This window comes from Vanessa atalanta, chromosome 7 (genome assembly GCF_905147765.1).
Source record: "Vanessa atalanta chromosome 7, ilVanAtal1.2, whole genome shotgun sequence".
NCBI classification, from domain to species: domain Eukaryota; kingdom Metazoa; phylum Arthropoda; class Insecta; order Lepidoptera; family Nymphalidae; genus Vanessa; species Vanessa atalanta.
The window spans coordinates 10,894,424-10,916,927 of NC_061877.1; the positions used below are offsets into that span (position 1 = coordinate 10,894,424).

The 22,504-nt window shown below is 30.8% G+C and overlaps 2 protein-coding genes across 11 annotated transcripts in view; both read right to left on the reverse strand.

Annotated features, from left to right (window-relative positions):
* Positions 1-17,730, reverse strand: part of LOC125065498 (calcium-activated potassium channel slowpoke) — a 61,991-nt gene extending 44,261 nt beyond the window's left edge. For all 10 annotated transcript variants that reach the window (XM_047673142.1, XM_047673143.1, XM_047673149.1 and 7 more), the window contains exon 1: positions 16,833-17,730. In XM_047673142.1, the coding sequence (XP_047529098.1) occupies positions 16,833-17,147 (315 nt within the window). In that variant the 5' untranslated portion in view covers positions 17,148-17,730. The remainder of the gene's footprint in view (positions 1-16,832) is intronic.
* A 1,400-nt stretch (positions 17,731-19,130) lies between these two features.
* On the reverse strand, positions 19,131-22,304 carry LOC125065237 (protein CutA homolog). Its single transcript, XM_047672748.1, has 3 exons — positions 22,103-22,304; positions 21,579-21,736; positions 19,131-20,350 (listed from the first exon to the last, which is right to left on the reverse strand). The coding sequence occupies exons 1-3, from the start codon at positions 22,209-22,211 to the stop codon at positions 20,186-20,188; spliced, it is 432 nt and encodes a 143-aa protein (XP_047528704.1). The 5' UTR covers positions 22,212-22,304; the 3' UTR covers positions 19,131-20,185.
* Positions 22,305-22,504: the final 200 nt, after the last annotated feature.

Below are 22,504 nucleotides of genomic sequence, written 5' to 3' on the forward strand. Positions count from 1 at the left end.
AACTTTTATTATAACATGTACGAACAATTAACACGATTTTGACATAAATATTTTTTGCGCTCACAGACTCTTCATTACATACTATAAAACAAATTCGCTTACCGCAGTCTGTCCTTTTGTATGCTTAGATCTTTAAAATTACATAACGGATTTTGATGCGGTTTTTTTAATAGGTAGATTGATTCAAGAGGAAGGTTTATATGTATAATACATGCACAATATAGTAGAGAAACACTGATAATTTTAGAGGTTTCCAAACTGATGTCGTAAATAAACACATTTTTATCGCTTACATTTCAAATACGAGATAGATTAAAATAATGAACTACAGTATTGTATTATGTGCCGAGGTAGGTCACTAGTTTGTAAAATAAATTAAAGAAGTCGTGCAAAAACAAAATAGAGATCGTAATTTTATTAAATATTGTAATCCTTTGATTAAATAATGGCAAGGTTTTTAAAGATGTATGGACCCATCTCTAGATCTTTTATAAAAGGTTTCAATCATCCAAATCTTGTAAGCTGTTACCGAAACTGTATACGTGAAATACATGCCTTAAAGTCGGTTAAAAAGTGTCTTGGTGTGATTTGACCGAGCTGTAGCTGAGCTGTCTTCTTTTATCTTAAGCGTATGAAGTCACCAATCCATAAGCACTAATATCCTTAACTCCCATTGCCCAACAGACATCACACGCTGATATTCCAACATACACAAAAACACTTATTATCATTAAATTAATTAATACGTTTACTTTTGAACTATAAACAAGTCTTACTACAAACAGGAAATTAATAATAAATTGATATAATAATAATAACATATTGTCATGATGACAATTAAACCTCTACGTTGAATTTCATTGGCAGTTCCAAAAGTATGTCAACGATATTTTGAAAAAAAAAGACGAACCCACAAAAAGCCCATCAAATAATAAGATAATGTTAAGTAATAGATTTCTATTTTTGTACCACAAGGGAGTTATTTATTGCAGGCCATCGTTTCAATACAGCCCTACCTTGAATCGATATCAATAGGGTTATATTAAGTATGGAAAAACACGCAAACTCTCTACTGCCATCTATACAACGGCCTCGTTGCCAATGATTGATTAGTAAAATGTTTACTTAACTACAATCCATTTAAAACGCTGTGTTGAGAGATTGACGATGTATCGAATGTACCAGCGTATCAAAACTGATGCTGGTATCACAATAAAGCTACGATCACATCTGTGACAGATAGCACAGTACAGGGTCCACTTGTTACAGCTGTTGCCGAACACACTACTAAAAAAAGAAAGATGGAAATAGTTATTAATATGTTATGTATTTTTTTAATACGTATTCATTTAAAATTGCATATATCTTTCTACGTTATTTAATATATATTATTGAGTAGGTAGGTAGGTAGGTAGGTAGGTAGCACTCACTCGTCGTTTCATCTGTCAATCAGCAATATTCCGATTTTAATAGCAAATTTGCTCTAGTAATAACAAAGTGCAATACATCTTATATATTGTGGTTGACGCATTGAAGGCGTTCTGTTTTTTATTTTTTATAGTGCCAGTGTCTATGGTAAAATGTTACCACCTACACCTACGCACTACCAGAAACACATGTAGGCATCTCTCTCGGTACCTTCTGCATATAAATAAAAAAAAAAGTTCTCAAGTCACAAAGAATTCGTTAGTGTTTGTAACTTCGTACACTTTTAAATGTTAATCGATCGGAAATATTTTTTTAATATTTATGACTGTTAAGTAATTCCCAGTATAACGTTTGTAAATAGCTCTTCCATTGTATCGATTTTAAATTTAGAGTGGAGTTCAAAGTGAAGATAAGTAGGCGTCCATCTTATTGAGTAAACCAAATCAATAGCAGTTCTATTGAGTTAAATTGCTTACATTTACATAAATCAACAACGATTCTTTATTCTTAAGGGGAATCTATACTCGGAGCAATAAGAGGTCTGTATTTTCCAATTAAATTGAACAATATTTTCAGTCGAGTGTTTAAATAATTAAAACGATTTGAATTGTTTTTTGTCCTTATAAATCTTTTAGTTTCTTTATAAAAATAAAACTTATAACAAATATATTGTATCTGTGCTATACAAGAATAATTTTTGTTTTCCGATTTATGCATCATGTATATTAATTAAATCTCTTCTTTTCTGTAGCCATCACCTAACCCAGTCCCTCTATTCCATTGGGAAAGTAAGTTGTGTAAGTAGAGGCAAAGAAAATACGTCTAAAGCCCTAAGAGTTCCAGTGTATTTATAATGTAAGAAATAACTTATGCATATATGAGTATGTGGACAAAGCTAAGTCCTAATATATTCATACGTTTGCCTTCACAACGAATCAAAAAAAAAAAACTTCAAAAGATGTATTAAAAAAAAACCATTGAATAATCTGTTATCAACGCGTTCATTAATCGCATGGTATGATGAAGTAATTTCACAGATAGTTAAGCAATTCATCAATATTCCACGGGGAATATGGCAGCATTACGTCGAAAAGCATATGATGTCGTGGAAAGTTATTAAAGGTGTTCATATAATATATTATTTTAAACTAGCGGTGCGCCGGGGATTCAATCGCTGTAGGAAAAAAAAAATGTATACTAAGTTGTCGACTTCGCTCGCGTTTTAAGGGTCAGATGTTAGATATTATAAACGCGAAAGTAACTCAGGCTGTCTGTCTGTCTGTTAAGCTTTCACAGCTAAACCAATGAACCGAATTTGATGAATTTTGGTTTGAAACAAGCTTAAATCCCAATGAAAGATATATGCTATTTTTTGTACCATAAACCTACCATCCTCCACTATACGTGGAAAAACCCGTGACCGAAATTTAGTATAGAATAAACTTGCATTTTTTTAAATATAATTTACTAAGTACCACGCTGTTGAAATTAATCATGAAAATTCAGCGCATAATTTGGTTTTGCCGCGTTCACCGGATGGCGGAACGAAGTAATTTCAAAAGTGTTAAGCCATTAATTCGTCAATATGCCACTGAGAATTTATCTTTATTAAATATTATACAGTGTGTTGCTGAAAAGTGTTTGTATTATAAAAATATAAAGCAAGATATAAATATTGTAAAACTAGTTTGAATAAAAAAGATTTTTTACTTGAGTTGTAAGCGAATTAGGTCATTTAAAAATGAGTTATAATGAAGTAAGCATGTAATTTAAGTGTTAAGTCATAAAATGGGCGACGGAAAAATATACAAGTTTTTCATGTTGAGTGCGAGGTTTATTGTGATTATGATTATAGTTTGTTCTTAAAATGATTTTATGGAACGAAGTTGCTTCCACTGTAAATTAAGTATTAAATGACAGAAACGATGAAACGACTTAACTGAATTTAAAAATATGTAATTCAATGACAAGAAATTAAATCGTTATTAAATATTGCGATTTAAAACAATGACATGAACTGAGTTTTAATAATAAAAGAGACAAGAGAGAGAGAAGAAAGAGAAATCTCGCCTAGTACAACGCTTTTAAATCAATTGTATATCGCTTTTTCCGTACGTGATTTCTGCGATTACACTCTACTGTAAGCCGCGTAGAAGAACTACGTTCCAATAAAAACATCTTAAATGTATTTAATTTATTATAAAACTAAAAAAAAATATAACATAAAATAATTAATCACATTACTAACAGTATTTAAAACATTATCTACGAATGTCTTGTTCACGTGAACAAGACATTCGTAGATAATGTCGAAATATCGAGCTCCAACAAATAAAAATAAAAAACATGGTAAATATCCCGTTTTAAATACTGTTAGTAATAAAAATAACCATGTTAATTTAAAATCTTATAATTAATCACATTGACGGAAGTATTTTTCATACAGTTACAGTGCTACGTATACACCGATGACCTTATAAATAAGTCACCATTACACACGCTACGCACACTGACACACATTGAAATCATTTGGCTTCACTTGTTCGTGCTACGCGTTCCGTCAATCTAATTCATTGGTCTGAGGTGTGTGGTTAAAAATTATAGCAAGTCTAGACATTGTGAACAAAAATTTCCATCACAGAAGTTTATCAAAATAAAAATACATATACTTCTATCTCGCTCGTACAAGTTATTTTCAATATAAATATTTTGTTTTAACTTCACTTCATGATTCATTTTAAAATTTAAACTAATTAATTATTAAATATTAATATATTTGATTACAGAATATAATAAAGCATAAATTTTATCTGACATTTATATTGTAAAAATAATCGATTTAAAATAGTTTTCATGTTTATTTTTATAAAACGTAGGTGTACTGGAAGAGTCACGTGTTAGAATTAATATGTGATTATAATTCAAAACAAAACATTTTATAAATATTACGCATAACGTAAGTGGACGCACGGGGACAGCTGATATGGCGGTCGGCCAAAGGAAAAGTGTATAATGCCAAACTAACAATTTTGACGTAACACGCGATCACACCTCTCACTCTTTCTAATGTTGTTTCATTCACACCATTGTTTCCAATGCCGATGTCAATGTAATTTTTACAAGTCAATTTTAGTCCGTATAATTTGCTAAAACGATATAAGTCCATTTTTATTAGTGTTTAACGTTAACGAACGATAATTGGAAAAAAATAGCTTTTAATTGTCTAAGACTAGGAATAATCCGTTGTAGGTTTTGACATGTTTTAAATATATTTTAGAAAGCACAAGAAAAAATTAGCTAAGCTATAATCATTTGATGTTAAGTGGTTACTCTCGCTTATAAGATACTGTCACTGTAGGAATCCAATGTCCTCTTATACCTGTAATTACACTGGCTCACTCAAAAATTGAATTATGAATAACCGGTGGAGTATTACCTACCAGACACACTGTACAAAACCCTTCTCCGCTGAAAAACGGTATACATATATAAATTCCCTTGCTTGAGATGTATAATTGTTCATAAATGCACAAAAGATTTAAAAAAAGAACAACGCCAATGGAAGTTTCTAGATCGTCTAAGTGGGCGTTAACAAAAGAAAATACAACTAAATGAATCCCAGTTACATAAGACGTTCATTCTAAAAATCCAGTATCGTAATGCCACTCTAAGCAAAAAGTCTACGCTCTTACGTAACTACATACGTATATCCAAGGCGAAATCTACGCTTGGAAAAAGCTTAAACGTTTCACCCCTTTGTACCGTATTTCTTAGGCCATAAACAAGGACGGGAAGCGAGCGCGGTAGCGGGGAATTATCGAGATAATTAGCTCTATGTCAAACCGTTTGGAACTACATCAGAGGGAAACAAGTGACGCGAGATATTGCACTTTATAATTAAGACAACATGGTTTATTTTTAGTTGATACTACTGCAATTAATTTAATGATTAAAAAAAAAAAAAATTAAACACAGTAACGTTTTGTTAACATTTTATCATAATAGCAGGAAAGTCGTGATAAAATGATTTCTAAATATGTTATAAAATATAATGTAACAGTCGAAATAATTGAATATTTAATAATATTTACTTACACCGGTGGAGGTGTAGGTGTGGAGGTGTACCTCTTATTTCGATTACGATTGGATCAGTCGAATCATCTCGTGTCGGAAGGTTATATCGCGGGCTCACTTATTGTATATAAGTGAACCCGTAGTACAGGATCAGTACAATTCTTGGCATTGGATTTATGTTGTTATGATAGCAGGCAGTTATACAAAATTTTCAACAGGCTAAGTATTACGGTCTAAAGGTACAGTCCAATTGATTGTATACTATTTAGTGCAATCTTGTGACAAGCAGACGGTAAACATAGTAATAAAAAATAAATAATGCAATATGACATTGACATTTGTCAGTTATCTGGAAGAATTCACTAATTGCAAAAAAAATGAACACACAGACGATGTATCAATAATAATAATATACCTACGGCCTCAGGTGATAAAACAAATGGCAGATGGGGCGTGCCGAAAATCAAAGCGAAGTAACACAAAATTAAAACAAAATCAAAAGCAAATGTAGTGGGTGTTATTAATATTTTGTTAATACGTCAATAATTCATATTTAGAATGACAACACTTGGCGTATTAACATAAAGACGAGTAATTTCGCACTACAGGTAATATGTTTATGTATTCAATTTTATTGCTTCACTTTAATGTTCCGTTCGCTCAATCTGCCATTTGATTTATACTCTGTGCCTATTGCGTACCAATAACAAAAAATGAGTATCATGATATAAACTCATGGGGTAAAATTAAGTTGTATTATTAACGGTCTTATAATTTTGTGATTAATGAATTATCGTATTAAGACCGCACAATTAAGAATCATAGATACCGAATGATAAGAATCCATTCCGTATTTACAAGATACTCGCTCCTCGCTTATCGCTTCAGCTTATGATGCGGTTACACTGTTACAGCGTTCCTGCGAACCGCACAAGTGGCGGCAATCGATAGGACTCCTCCCATTGACCTATTTAGAGATTAGGTTCGTTCGAACCCTGTCTTGCGTTTTTGCTTACAACCGCTGAGTATTAAAGAGAGGTTTGCAATGCTTTGTGAATATTATATTTCGTATTTCTCGTGTTATTATTTATATTTAATTATATCGTAATTCTAATTGCTATAGTTCTAGTGACTTTCGATAAAATGATATTTTATTAAATTGTACATAAGGCAATAAACGTCACAGCGATTAAGGAATATATGTTTATTTTTGACTGTTACATAATTACTTTACTTAATAATGGCTACTTATTTATATATTTATAGTTATAATAAACCTTCAAAGTAAAGTTATTTAAAACGTCTGTTATACTGTTATTGTAATTATTTTTCTCATGGTGATGACACGCAATATATATATATTTTAACTGCAGATTTTTTTTTTAAGTTGGTTACCTAAAAATTTGTTTATTTAAGATATTTCTGTAGTTTAATCTATAATATTGAATTCTCTTTAATGACATAGTGCCATGAATGTGTTCAAAGTTTTTCTTAAATTACTATTTTTTTTATTAATAGTAATTAATGCCGAAGGTGGAACAGATGATTTGGTCATATGTGTTAACAACTGGCCACTTCTATCTCCTACATATTTTGAAATGTATATCTCATTCTTTAAATATATTTGTTGTTAATAACTACTAGGTAACCATGGCATAGCTAAATTCATACGGGACCTTATTACGGGATATCCCTGTAATACCATCGAATCAAGTAAATTATAAGTATTCCAGTACCTTCCAAGCCCCAAATAGTTTTGATAGATCAATAGAGAGAATAGATAGGCGTCACCAAAGAGAAATTTCGTTACGAAACACCCAGTACAGTCACATAAAACCTTTTCGCAGTTCATATAAGTCAATGAATGTTTTATCTCTTAAATAATCCATGGTAGAAAAACGTCCATTCAATTCCTTCGCTCGCATTCCTGATGGCTTTCAACGGTTAAATGTATTCGACAGCTGAATCCAATATACATCACATTTTTAAATACTAGCTCATGTAGCCCGATATCCAAGTTACATAAAGACTTTAAATAGGTCACAGAAATGAACGTTTTAGATATTTTAAAATGGATAAAAGATTTATACGTGAACTACCTTTGATCGAGGACTATTCGGATGATAATATATTTTTTGTTAATGTCAATGTTATTTAATTTCGTGATATGATTTGTACATCAACCGTCTATCCACATTAATTATTATTTGAATTTTGTATAAATGGCGATGTATTTACAATGAACGATTATAATTATTGTTTTACTTGAGCAGGCTGGTTACTCTGCCTGCTTAATAAATATTGTTTATAACAATAAAACAATTATTTCGCTGTCCCGGACCACCTTCCGTTTCAATAATGACACTGCAGTTCTGTCAAGTTTGATAAAAAATCGACTTCATTTATTATCAAATATTTGTGATGATTTTAGTATTGACGTATTAAAATAACGCGACAGTATTTAATAGTATTATTATACATGTTTTTGTATTAGGTTTCTCGAAAAATGAAAAAGATATTCTAGGTAAGTTTTGACGATTCGGTATAATATGTAAGAACAACAGACAAAAAGACTATAAAATTTGAATAACATTGTAACATTAAGAATATTCGAGATATTATGAAATCCTAATTAATATGAAAAAATATATCTATTAATAGGTACAAAATATCTTCTTTTTCAAACATTCCCTCTTGCAAAATATAAGTTTTACGTAAAATGTCACATGATTACGCTTCTTGAAATTAAAATGTTTCAAATCCGCGTTGGAAACATCTTCAATGCGCTATTTTGTGTTTAAGCTAAGAATTTAAGTGTGTACAGCGTTCACCAAGTCGTGCTTCATTTCGACTATCTAACGCTTTGGAAGCATTTAAGATGAGCTAGTTTTGAATATTTCTAAAGAACTCACTGGATTTCACTACGGTTTTGTATTTAGACTTGTTGGTGGGCTAAATGTGAACTTCTTTTGAACATAAGTATATGTGCGCCATTTTATTTAGTATGCGTCGTTTGATTATATTTTTTTATTGTTGTTTTTCTATCTCTAACTAATAATAAACTCGATATGTAAATTTTAAATAACAATTTTTATTATTTACATGCTAAATTAAAAAAAAAAAACAAAAACTATTCTTTGTTATCTGTGACTGTGCGACGAAACATTACCGAACGAATTTTTATGAAAATCGGAAACTGTAAGGTCCAGTTCAGAAATAATTAATGACTTTTGTAAAAAAAAATTATGCCGTTCGAAAAAAAAGCTGTTTTAAGCCGACCATAATTCGTTTCTCCGTTACTCTAAGTAACGGAGAAACGAATTATGGTAATCCAAAATTACGTCTTGTTACACACACAGTAATGTATAGATATAAATGCGAAAGTAACGCTGTTTGTCTGCTATTGTTGTTTCACTGCGAAACCACATCACCTAATTTGATGAAATGTCACGAAGCAAGTTTGCACTGTAAGTACTTGGCTACTTTTGTGCTCAACACCTGGTGACCAACAAACTGGTATTTTATTAACGCGTTCGCTAGATACTAGATACGGTTTATTTATTAATTGAAAAAGTTATACCCTCAACTTATCACTAAGCACTTAAAATTAACAATATATATGAGTAACATTCAAAGTAATTCGTCTTTAAAGGTGTAAACAACATGCGGTTCATTACATACTAGAAAAACTTTAATAAATTTTCTATATTCTAGCGGATTGGATTTAATTTTATATAACCTAAAAATGGCACAAACATCAGACAATTTAGAAGTGTTTTTGTTATAAAACGGCTAAAAATATGAATAAAACCTTATTTATGAAAGGGAAGGTGATTTAACTATAAAATCTATACAAGAGGAGCCGCGGGCATAATCAGGTTTACAAGTATTTGTAAAAAAAATTTAAAGTAAGAATTTATAATTATCCCATTGCGAAGTCATCTCTTTTTATAGTTCGGGTAACTTCTCACATTCTGGGATGGTTGGTCAGGTTAACTGACTTCCCAGACATGAGATGTTGCAATAAGACAATTTACAATAAGAGGATTCTTGGGTTTACGTAATCTCCTTTTCCAGTAAAATTTGTTCAACCACGCTGCTTCGGTGCGAGGTCGATACACATTTGCCAGAATTTCATCCGACACATACAGGTTACCTCACGATATTTTCCTTCAACCGATATCGCGATGAAATATAAACACGGATTGACACTAACTCTATAACTAGTGGTTTGGACCTACATTCTTGGTGTTCCTAAATATGTATAGGAAAATTAATCTCAAACAGTGCTATGTTTGATGCCATCGTATCTTCGTTTTTACACCTTGAACTGAGATGACACACCAGGATTACAATTCAAAGTAGTACGTGAGGACCTTCTTGAATAAATTTGACTTTTATTTCAAATGTTTTAAATTTAATCAGTATATTTTTTGAGATCTGATCTTTCAAGAGCTCACATTGAAATAATTATAGACAAAAACCGAAACTATTATAAGATAAATATCGTCCATATTTGTACCCTGCGCTTGGAGACTGACATATTATTTTTTAAATATAATCAGCAATTTTTTAGTCCAGGTGTAGGTAAAGTAAAAACTATGGAGAACGCAGGATTCTGACGTGTATTTCTTTACCTGTATATATATATCTTCCAATAGACTACTTTGTAGAAATATGCCATAAGCAAATTAAGAAAGAACACCAAGAACTTATTCACGATACGAAGTTTTTATCGATCAACCAATTTCGATTATTGATTGAATCAATCAAACAACAAATCGAAAATAAATAAAACTATCTATTCATTTCCTCGAGGTGGAATAAGTTAAGTTTCAGTTCTCGATATAGCCTTCGGAAAAATCGGGTCGGGATCCGAGCGACGTCTACGGAAATAAACAGGTCTACTTCTAAAGGTCAAATCCGGAGTGAGCGCTCGATTCGCAAAATAGCACCTTAAATAAATATTTAATTCGATATTCCGTTTTAGGAATCGTTCCGGATGTTTCTGGAATATCCCGAAAGGTTATTCGTCTGGGGCGTTCGGATTTAGATGACACTGTCTTTGGGTCAATTGGATGATTGTCGTTTTGGGGGCAAGGGTTGCTTAAATAGAATCGCTCTTCGTTTGACGTTCTTTGAAGTTTATTCTGAGCTAAATTAAATTAACGGCGTTTGAAATATTTTTATGAAAAAAGTTTATCTGTTCTATGTAAACAGAAATTTTAAATAAAGTTATATTTTGAAATGCATGCCGTTGTTCGAAACTAATAATATTGAAATTACATATTTAAATATTAATAAAAACGCATTTTTTTATATTATAAACTAATTTCGTTCACAGATAACAATTCAATAGCGGTTTGAACGCGTAAGGTTACCTATTAAGGTAACATAAGTCCTTTTCTATACCTCTGACGACGTCGATGCCAAATATCATGATGAAACGGTGAAAGCGTGATAAATAAACACACTATGGCATTTATCATATAAGTTAGAATTCACTAAAAAGTAATCAAATATTTATCTTTGTCTTACATATATTTTAATTAGGACGTTGGTTTACATTAAATTATTTAATTACATAACAAGCGAATCGAACTTTACTCGTTTATAAAGAATTTTAAATATTCATTTTCTTAAGCAAAGCATATTCGCCGAAGAGAAATTAATAGTTTCTCACTATTTCAATCAAATCGATATAAATTCAACGCTACTAGAAACTTGATAGAATTTTCTAGAAACATTGATTACTTACATAAATTATCAGATGTGTGTAACAAGCATTTTAGTTTCAGTTTCAGTAAATATTCAGAAAGTTTTAATAGCGAAACGAGCTAGTATATTTATGTATAAATATAATTTATTGCCCTCAGGAATAATATAGCTTTCTAGTAAAAATACTTCTAGAATGTTATTATTAGTTCTGGAGATTACCCCCTACAAACAAACAAATGTTACCTCTTTATTTTACTTTATACATATTTTCTGTATTTTTAAATAAGAGGCACAAAAAACATTTTAGGTTAACTTCATATACATCTAAATCATTGACTTATAGAAAAAAATATTTCGCAGTTTCGTAAAGGTACTACGCCTCTTTTCATTTCATCGAAGCGTTTGGATCACGCAATTTTTTCTCAAAGTGTACAAGAAAAATAAACCTTATAATAATTGTATTTAAAACTAAAACGGTGAATCATATAAAAAAAGTTCAATATAATAACGGTATAAATAGGAAGGAAAAAGATATATCGTAAGTTTCACGAACTTCTTTATTACATTGACTCAGGGAAGTTTTACGAAATACCGTTGGAACGAGCACAGAGTAAAAATTTATTTTATTGTAAAAAGTTATGACTTTATTAGCTAGAGTTGTATATACAATTAAGCTGAAATGGAAATCCCTATATGTAAATACACACCGATTTATCTGTAAATATATACGGCTTCATCTATAAATGTTGTTTAAGGGATGATTTAATTCAATATAGGGAGTCAAATGAATGATGATTGAGAGCGATATTAATGTTCAATTAAACCTCCGTTAGACGTTTGCTAGGTGGATAGTCTTTTAGAATAATCCGCAGGGTCTAGAAGGCCGATCAAAATGATTAGACCTGTCGGCATTATTCCTTATTCAACGTGTATATATTTACTATTTAATTCGTTTTATTTATTTTACCTAGAATATTTACCTACCGTATTGAATTAATCAAATTTCCTTATTTAATTATTACTTCTATCAATAAATATATCCCACAAATTAAATAGTTACGTCAAATTAAATAATAATATCGTAACATTTAACATTGAAGGACTTTGAATTTAAAAATTAAAAATATTTGTAAGCATATAAATATTATAAAGAGTTATATTTTTTTAGTTTGTTTATTTATGTGGCCGAATGTAGACAGACGGTCGTAGACAAACCAGTTGTAAAAAATAATAAAACAGCTTTAATAATAATTGTCGAGTTTTTTTTTTCTTAAAAGGTTACGAATAACATTTTAGTTTCGCTTAGCGAATATTCAAACGAATACTGTTCGATCTTTAGCTTTTTTCATTCTCGTTTTGAGGGCATAATAAGAATATAAGATATTTCTTGAAAAATATTGCGAGAATTATAAAAAAAAAGTGTAATATTTCTATGTATCAAACATATTACCTTGACTACGAATTATATGTCCCATATATAAGTTTTACTGGTCCATTCTATCCTTTCAATCCCATCAAGCGTATTATAATGGATCACTTGTCCTACATTGAGTTGAACAACTTCTTTTATTATCTGTGTCAGCTCGTCTGCCAAAAACTTAGGCTATGCAATGACATTTTATTTCTATTCATTAATCATTCTAAAGCAAGCTCATTTTAGTGTGAAAAAATATTTAATATTCAATTCCATTTTGGCATATATCTAAATAAGATTATATATTTTCGATTGCTATAAAATATTGCAGATTATTCAAGCTATACAGAAGGCGGACATTTTTAGTAATGGTAATACTGTATGACAGTGCTATGATGGATCAATGTAAAATGTTTATGACATTCGAATGACACTGAAAGCCAATTTTTTTTATGGCTTTTATTTATGCCGAGAGAGCACTGATTATATCACCAATGTCACGTACGATGGAGATTGAACGGTCATTAAAATAAAATTGAATTAAATTCTGTCAACTGTCAAATCGAATATAAGAAATATAAAAAAAAGACATTATTAGTTATATTGCATTTAAATAAGCTATTAAGCGAATGACAAAATTGTACTTGAAATTGTTTCGTACAAAACTTAAACGAATATCTTAATTGGAGTGTACAGATAATTTATATTTAATGCAAAGAAGCTAGGAACTTTTTTTTTAACTAATATATATGTCCCAAATCTGGGCAAATTCCTCCTCTTAGCTATAAAGTTTCGTAATTTCCTTTGTTGTATTGTTGGCTTTGTTAGGGTCCCGGTGTGGGTTGGATATACATTTGGGTGGAATTTCGCCAGAAGCTTATATTTTTGGTCGCGATGGTGTACTTCAACACCGAATACGGCATGAATTATAAACCACTCGAAGACTAATGCTTGGTCGGATTTGAACCAGTGATCTTCGGTGTGATATGTCTTCTGATTTATATCAGATTTATTTACTTGTGAAAGAATAAAATTTATTTAATACGTTATATAAATAATAATTATTTATAAAACCTATTTCCAATGTACCTAATAATAACCCAGTTCTAATTTAGCAATTGTTTATATTATACATATTTAATTATTAGAATCTACGATTCAAGATTAAAAAAACATAAAATTGTTAAATGTTTAAGAATAGTATATAAATAAACAAGCTTTAATAGTTAATTTTATCGAAACAGACTATTTATAAACATTTCACCTTACAGCATCACCGTTTCAATGGGAGAAAGCGAACGTACTTGAACTAGACACATAGATAACGAAATAAGGTCATGGACCATTACTCGCTGCGTGCTGACGTCGTGGATCTTGTTAACAAAGCGGTCGATGTAAGTAAGGCGTGGCTAAATTCTCGGCCGATTCTTTTGTGATCGTAGTATACGGGAGACGTGAATTGCGGAAGTATTGACTACAATGCGTAATTGTGTGCGCGTAAACCCTAAATGTTGACTTGTTCCTTTTTCAATATTTAGCATATTTTTCGGGGTAGATCTTTTAAATTGCAACACTGCAGTATTTGATTACTGCCTTTTTAGGACTCATTGATAGTTTTAATTTGATATGGCGAGCAAATTCCACAGTAAATTTAATAGGTTATTAATTTTTGCTAATAAACTTTTTTTACAACTTAAGAATTGTTTGAAAAGTTTTCGCAAATTGAATTTTCCTTGCTATTTTCTTTACAATTTTATCTTTGCTGTTATTTTTTTATTGTAATTTTCTGTAGTTATTGAATATAATATAAAGCTGTAAATTAAAGATTAGCATGTAATTGTATTTAATGTAACGAATAAAAAACTTTTGAGAAAGTATTATTTTTAATTTATTATTTTAAGATTATTTAATATTCTGTTTGAAATAAACATGGAAAGTTCGTTTTGTTGAGCGTTTTTGTAGCCAAATCACTTTGTTAAAAGGTTTGAGGATGAAATTTGATTGGATATCTCATACATATCTCAAAGAGTAGTGTGGGAAATAATATTACAGTGGACAAGTGACGATGATACTGGCGCAAAAACAGGTGCACTCTCTGTTCACTAATTCTCATAGTCCGATGGGACATTAAACAGACAAGACCGTACAGACAAATAACGTCCTTATTGAGGCACGAAACCGCATACCAACATAACTATCTATAATTTTTGAAAAAAAATCCTAATAACTTTTTTGTTGAAGTTGAGTGGTTAGATCTCGTCCTCAACATCGAACTGAGTCTTAGACATTTTTTTGCAATGTAATGCAAACCAGTTATATTTATTAAATATTTTTCCTTATTTTAAATTTATCTTCGTCTGTTATTATATTCGTATTAGTCGTTTTACATTCTTTATGTACGTATACTCGTTTTTTTCATCTGTATTGTTTTTTTTTTCAGTTCATAGCGTGACGTTCATCAAATAAATTATGTATGTATATAATTTAATTATTGTCCCGACCCGATTCTGCAGCATTATTAGTTAACTACTAAAAAAACGATCACGCAAGTAAATTTTAATATATATTGTATATACTCGATAGGTAATGTTTTATTTGCATAACATCTATAATATTATGAATAAAAGTAAATAAACAATTTGACCATCTATAACAAGTTTGGACGTTATAGTAAATTCCTCTGCTTGCCAACAGATTCTCTTTTTATTTGGTAACTATTGAGCTTTAGTGTTTACAATAAAAAAAAAATGGAAATAGTACACTTGAAACCATATATATCTGCCTTGATATTTTTAATAATGGTTGTGGTCGAACTTCGTCCACATTTATCGGTATTTTTCCATAGAAATTTTGGTATAATCGATGTTTGTGTATATTTCATTTTTATATTAAAGTTTGATATATTTAATCTTACTACGTGGGTAATTATTAAGGTATTGTTTTAATTTCACGGATTAAAAATCGATACGCCGGGAATAAAAGATAGTTTATCTTTTATTCCCGGCGGATTTCTAATGAAACTCGTATAATTGGCTTTTTAATTCGATTGATGCACTATTTTGTCTCATAAATATTATTAAGGCGTGTCTTGGTTAAACAATAGGACAAAGTTTAATGCAACTCATCGTAAAATTCGCTAAAAATAAGCTACATATAAAAAAAAGAATGTTGACAATCCATGTAATGTTAAGTTATTTTCGATATAAATATAATGTTTTACAAATTATTAAATTTAATAACTGGTATTCAATAATTTGTAAAATATTTTTGTAATATAGGTATAAAAAAATATACCAAAATCTTAAATTATTTAGAAACATCAAGACCAGCTTCAATATTGTAGCCAAATAATAAAAAAAAAACCTTTATAGTATTCATTCTCAAATATATTATTTTATAGACCATCATATTTTTAAACTTTATTTATATATATACATAATAATTATACCATTCTATTGAAGAATGAATTGTGGAATTTAGAATATAAATTTTATTGTATACACGACGAGTAATCGTTATTTTTCTTAGAAGAGAAATGCTGCAACAGTACCATACATTGATAATAAGCTGGGCTACCCTCAATAGTGTATGACGTCACTGAGATTCTGCAAATTGGGTCGAAGTTTAACAGTTACAATGCCCTTCACATTGCTTACATAATGCAAGGAGACAATAAAATAAAACGAACAAATAGCTCGTATAATTAATCAGATGCAATAAATTACTTAACATATTCTAATAGAAATAATATTACTATAATAATTCATATATTAGAAATGAATCTCGTGAACACAAAAAATGTTTTCATCCGAAATTTAAAGTGGGTCAGGCTTAGGTCACTGCCATTATTACAAGTGCGTATTGAGTGGGTAGGTCGAAGACGGCTTACGGGGGATATTGGGGATCGAGTAATACAAAACCTGAACGCTGAGAATATCGAATCACATTTATTTATTCAATAAATGGTAGCTATCACCATTAAATCTAAATGTTTATTTTAACCGCAAGTCGTTTCGAACGCACTCTGCATCTCGTTTAAAGCGATTTCCTTTAAATACATTTGAGTTACGATTACAATGACTGATTGGGTTTTGATAAAGAAAGTCATTATCATTAAACACCACCGTAAGACTTATGTCTTGTCGGTTGTTTGTGTTGACTCATTGACTCGTTTAAATAGTATGTAAATGGTACGTACCAGTATTCGTCCGGTGGTGGTCTGGCCGGAGATGAGTTCGCCGGCCCAATCCTTGGCCTCGGTCATGAAGGTGCCCTCGAACTCCTGTTTGCCCTGGCGCGCCGCTTTCTGCTCCTTCTGCTTCGGGTCGTTCGGCGACAGCTCGGGCTCCTTGCGGCAGCAGACGAACGCGCAAGCGCGCCATAACAGCACCACCATGAGCCCAGCGGCGAACGTGAAGATCGACGATAGCAGGAAGCACCACCATTTTCGGACACTGAGGCAGTCATATTCAGAGCTCGACGTGGTTGTCGCCTCTTCCTCGGACGAAGCCATTCCCCGAGGGCGCGAGGCATCCAGACAGGCGCGCCATGCACGTGCAGAGACGCGCGCGCTCGCACGCCGGCCCGCGCGCGACTAAGCGCCGAGCTACGAGGCCGATTGCCGAGTGGGCGCCGCGCCGTTCGATGCCGCGCGATCGATCCGCGCCTGCGCGCCCGCTACCGTCCGCTCATGCTGACCCGCGAACTGCGACCTTCTCTTCTTTTCTCTTCTAAACCCGTCACGCCACCGCTTCTTCCACCTTCGACGATGCTGCCAAATCTCCTTACCTCGTTTGCCACGGCTCTTGAGTTAACCCACCTACCTCTTAAGTCTCTAGGCTGTGAAAGCCCCGAAATACATATATTTGTTTCGGATATTTATTTAGTGATTTGACACTTTTAAGGGTGGATTAATGACAAATCTATATTTCCTCGCTGATCTCGAATAACTGGGATATTTTTAATATTTCTCTGGTATCTTCTTTAGGCTGTCACACTTATAAATCAGTTGTAACGGACATTTCTGCTTCACGGACTCGCGCGGACTAAGACTGCGAAGATTTTTGTTGTCGTTACACTGTTTCACTTCCGACTGAACTAAGTTCGAAGTATGGACTGCTCGTTGCTATACTCACTTCGGTGTTGCCGCTCGAAAATAACGTTGACTTGTTGTGACGTCGGATATATTTTGTAGGGAATGCGGAGGTTTTGGAGAGGTCAATGATTTCAGTTTTGCTTGATACGATGCCGCCCTCTGCGTGCGTCACTATAAGCTACGAAAACCGTAGACGTCTACGTAAAAGCTTCTGTACGCAATCTCAATACAGATAGAATATTAATTCGTTACATACATCAATTATTTAATGCTTTAGGTTAGAATTTTATATTTTGTCCAAAAACATTAAATGTTTATTTTAAGCTTCAATATAAAGTAAAGTAATCTTATGAATAAGAAAAGTTGGTGGCGATTATTTATACCTCAGAAACACTAAGCTTTAAGAAATATTATTTTTCTGTACGAAATTTCTCGACGAATCTCTCGGATAAGGAATTTGTACAAACTTATTGAATTTTATTGAAATAATGTAATATTAAACTTTAATAACTCGTAGAGTAATGATTAAATTTACGTTTAACGAAGTAATATATTGTTTTTGCAATCTCAGACATGCATGTATGATGAAGGTATACTTCAGATTCGTAGACGGTCTACAGACTAAATTCTTTACCTTTATTCAACTCAATTCTTGTATAAATGAATGGATAGAATTATTTACAAGCTTATTAGGTTTTTATTATTATACAGAACAAAATGCATGTCAAATATTTGGAATCAAAAGTGGTCGCTATCGACGATCATTTTTTGATCAGATCTATATCGCGACATTATCGATTAATTAGTTTTAATCAAAACTGTATAATTTAAAAAACGTGGTGTTTTGAATTAAGTGTTTGAAAATATGCTACTTATTAGTAACTTTGCTTTGAAATCCTTGTTTAATTTGTTTTCTACAATTTTCCAATAAGATTCGCTATTCGTTTTGGTGATGGACTAACTAACCGCTCTGTCTATATAAGATCCCGATTTTTAGATCATATAGAGAAACCATGTAGTCGATGTTGCCTGTGACGAAATAACCAGGTAGGAAAGAGAGCAAATATCGCCAATGACCAAAGAAATCAGGTAAGAATATTTACATCTCTTTGCTATTGGCTAATTAGGATTTATCCTATTCAAATCCAATAAGGATAAATATGTCTAAATCACCCTTCGCGCATTATAACGTTATGTGACGCATATAAGGAACCGTTAATTTTTTTGTACAATATTTAAGAGGGCTTCTTTAAATTTGGGTACACTGTTAAAAAACAAAAAATATATTCCCAATAATTTTATTGCAAAATATTAAACTAAATCATTTAAATATTATGGAGATATGATAATAAATTTATTGCTCATGTATGCGTTGTATTAATTTATTTCTTTGAAACAAATACAAATAATAAAACCAATTTCGTCATAACCTTAAAATGAAGAAACAATCCACTTAAGCTTTTTCAAAAAAAAAATTTTTATTACGATAGTTAAATCTTAAAATTACATATTCTTACACAAATGCTTTCATACTTAATATTTATTATACACAAAAAACGTTTAATCGACTAGATTTAAAAATACAAAAAACAGCAACATACATTTTTTATCTATATAATAATTTACTAACTTTTTAAAAGTAATAAATGCCAAAATTCAAGACGTGAATTGTGTAAATAACACTAAACGGAATGGCATTACACTTATCTATAAAATCAATTAAATCTAAATTATTCCTTTAGTATTAATTTAAATTCAATTTATTTTTAACAAAGTTTACATTCCTTGCTTGGTGAAATAACACATTAATTACGAAATATCTCATTTAGACCAGAGATTAACTATTACTTTTATTATAATGATTATGAAAAAACAGACTATGTTGGCTATAGTAGGCATTTATTTGATATAATAATAAGTGTTTCTTTAATGTTTAGTAAAAAACGTATAGTATAAGAGTTTTATTTATGTTTCAGAAAATATTTAGGTGCCCGCCCAATTCAAAATAAGCTATTTGCTGGTTTTATTTACACTTTTTCTGCATTTTTTTTGCTGTTTTTGTTTTTCTAAGCCATTTGATGACTATTTCAACTTAGTTGTTGCTAAGCAATATTTTTTAATTTTAATTTTCATTGTCATTTATTATATGTATATTTAAAAAAAAAAAAATATCTAGTAATGTTTTTTATTTATCAAATGTATCAAACCAGCGTTCAGTATAAATATGAAAATAAAATCTTAAAATTTTGCCAAAAGTTATTTGTAAAATTAAACTATGTTATTTTTAACATACAATTACAGGATCTCCTATACTACAGTTGTGTACTGTGTTAATGTCATTTTCCAATTAAAGAGTTGAAAGAACTTATTTTATTTTTAATCTACATTTAAATAATACGCACAGGTTATACATGAAACAGAAACCAGAATAATGAACAAAAAGTATAACTTAATAATTAATTACTATCAGGCACAGATTCCCCGATCCATTTCAAGTACGGTGGATTTCCGTTTTTGATCGGGAGTGAAATTACTTCACAAACTTCATAAGGATGATTTGAACGTACAAATTCTGTAAGCTTGTCGACGAGCGATGTCCTTGTCTTTATCATCAGCAAAGCCTTAAAAGATAAAAAATATATTTAAGCAATATAATTGTGTTGTAGTTAGAATGATGATAGATGTGAGTGAAAATGTTATTTTTTACCAAAAAGAGCAAAACCAGTGAGCGAGCCAGTGTAACTACAGGCACAAAGAACATAACATTTAATTCACAAGGTCGGTGGCGCATTGTTGTTGTATGGTATGGTTAATAATTCTTAGGGAGCCATTGTCTATGGGTGATGGTGACCACTTACTATCAGATGACCCAATAGACCATCTATCTACTTACGTCATATTAAAAAAATAGAGAATGCATCTGCGTACATAACATAGATTTCAATGTTGCACAAACATTTTAATTATAATAATGCATTAAATTAATCAATATTGATATATTTAAGAAAGCTTAGAGAATAGAAAACAATATTAAAATGTTGTAAGTTCTTTTTTTAAATTGCAGATTAATTATTCTGTTTTACTAAAGCAATATTACAAGGAATAACCATTCATGTATCAACCTATACTCCAGTTGAAAGGTTTAGTGTGCCGACATAATTACAGGCATAACACTATAGATTTCTTATTTTAATTTAACAGTTGTAAGGAAGGTTTTCTTTTTAGAGTACCAATGTATGATATTAGTCATTTGCTCATTTATCATCCTACCTAATATAAGTATAAAATACTAGTGTATGTTTCATTACTTTCATCAAATACTTATATATAAATGATCCTATCCTATATAACTGAGTATCTTCATTATAATTCAATTAATCTCTTGGGACATTATATTTTAAAGTATGCCTATGTACTAAATCTACTATTTTAATAAATGGTACATAAATTTATTTTACATATTATTGTTAAAATAGTAACAAAATATAACAGTATAAGTATATTGATTCACTATAATGAGTTGCTATTTTAATTTGATTATTATAACTCTGCTATGTTTTAATATATATTGTATAAAATTGGTGGGTTGATGTGAACATAGACCACCTAGCTAAGTGGTCATAAGGCGCTCATGGCCTATTAGAAATGTTATCCATTGCTTACATTGCCAAAGCACTTAGGACACTAAGACGTTTTACCCCTTGTACCTGTAGTTACACTGGCTCACTCACCTTTCAAACTGGAATACAACAATAATAAGTATTGGTGTTTTGCAGTAGAATTTATGATTTGTGAGTGGTATCTATAAGGCTACAAAGCCCTAAAAATGTAAATGTAAGTAAATAATACCTCATTATCTTCATTAATTTCATTCTTCCATTCATATATTGATGTTACTTGAGGAACAATATTAACGCAAGCAGCAAGTTTGTTTTTAACAAGCCCATGTCCGATTGTTTTTCCAACATCTGTGTTAGGAACAGTCACGTATGCTACCGAGTATTTATCTGTAAAATACAAAAACATAATGAGTATTCTTTCTTCTTTACAGTGTAATTTATCGAAACAAAAATATTTTTTATCATTGAGTAGCCAAATGAACTATGAAAATATTCAATTCATTCATTTGTTCATTAATGGAAACTTGAATTTTGATCATTTTAATAGACTTTTTATATAATAATAAAAGTAAGTGAATTAAAATAATACTATAATAATGTTATTTCAAAATCAGCAGATTACTAGATTCTATAATATATCTTTTATGCTAATCTTTATAAAGATATAAAAATAATACGGTTTATTAATTATGTTTTACTTAGTTCACAGTATCTAATAGTTTTATTAAGTTTTATATACTTAATATTCATTACCTGCATCTATGCTGCCCGAAGACATATTTAATTGAGCAATGACAAAACAGGGTCTTAATACAGACAAATAAAAAGCCAGTAAGTGATTTCGTTTCACCAACATGAGCATTTTATGCTCCGTTTTTTATATGGATTTTTATTTTTTAATGATTTGTCAAATTTGTCCTACCACATCTATTATTTTAAAAAATCTTATAAAAAAAATAGATTTTTTTTTTTTTTTTTTATTTTGGCTTTTATTTATGCCAAGAGGGCACAGATTATTTCGCCAATGTCACGTGCGATGGAGAAGACACGATGGAGATTGATCGGTGCGGTCGAGATTACAGGCTTAATTTAATTTGAAGGCATAATAGAAGTTGACTCTCTGTTAGCCCATAACCTAAAACAACACAATAATAA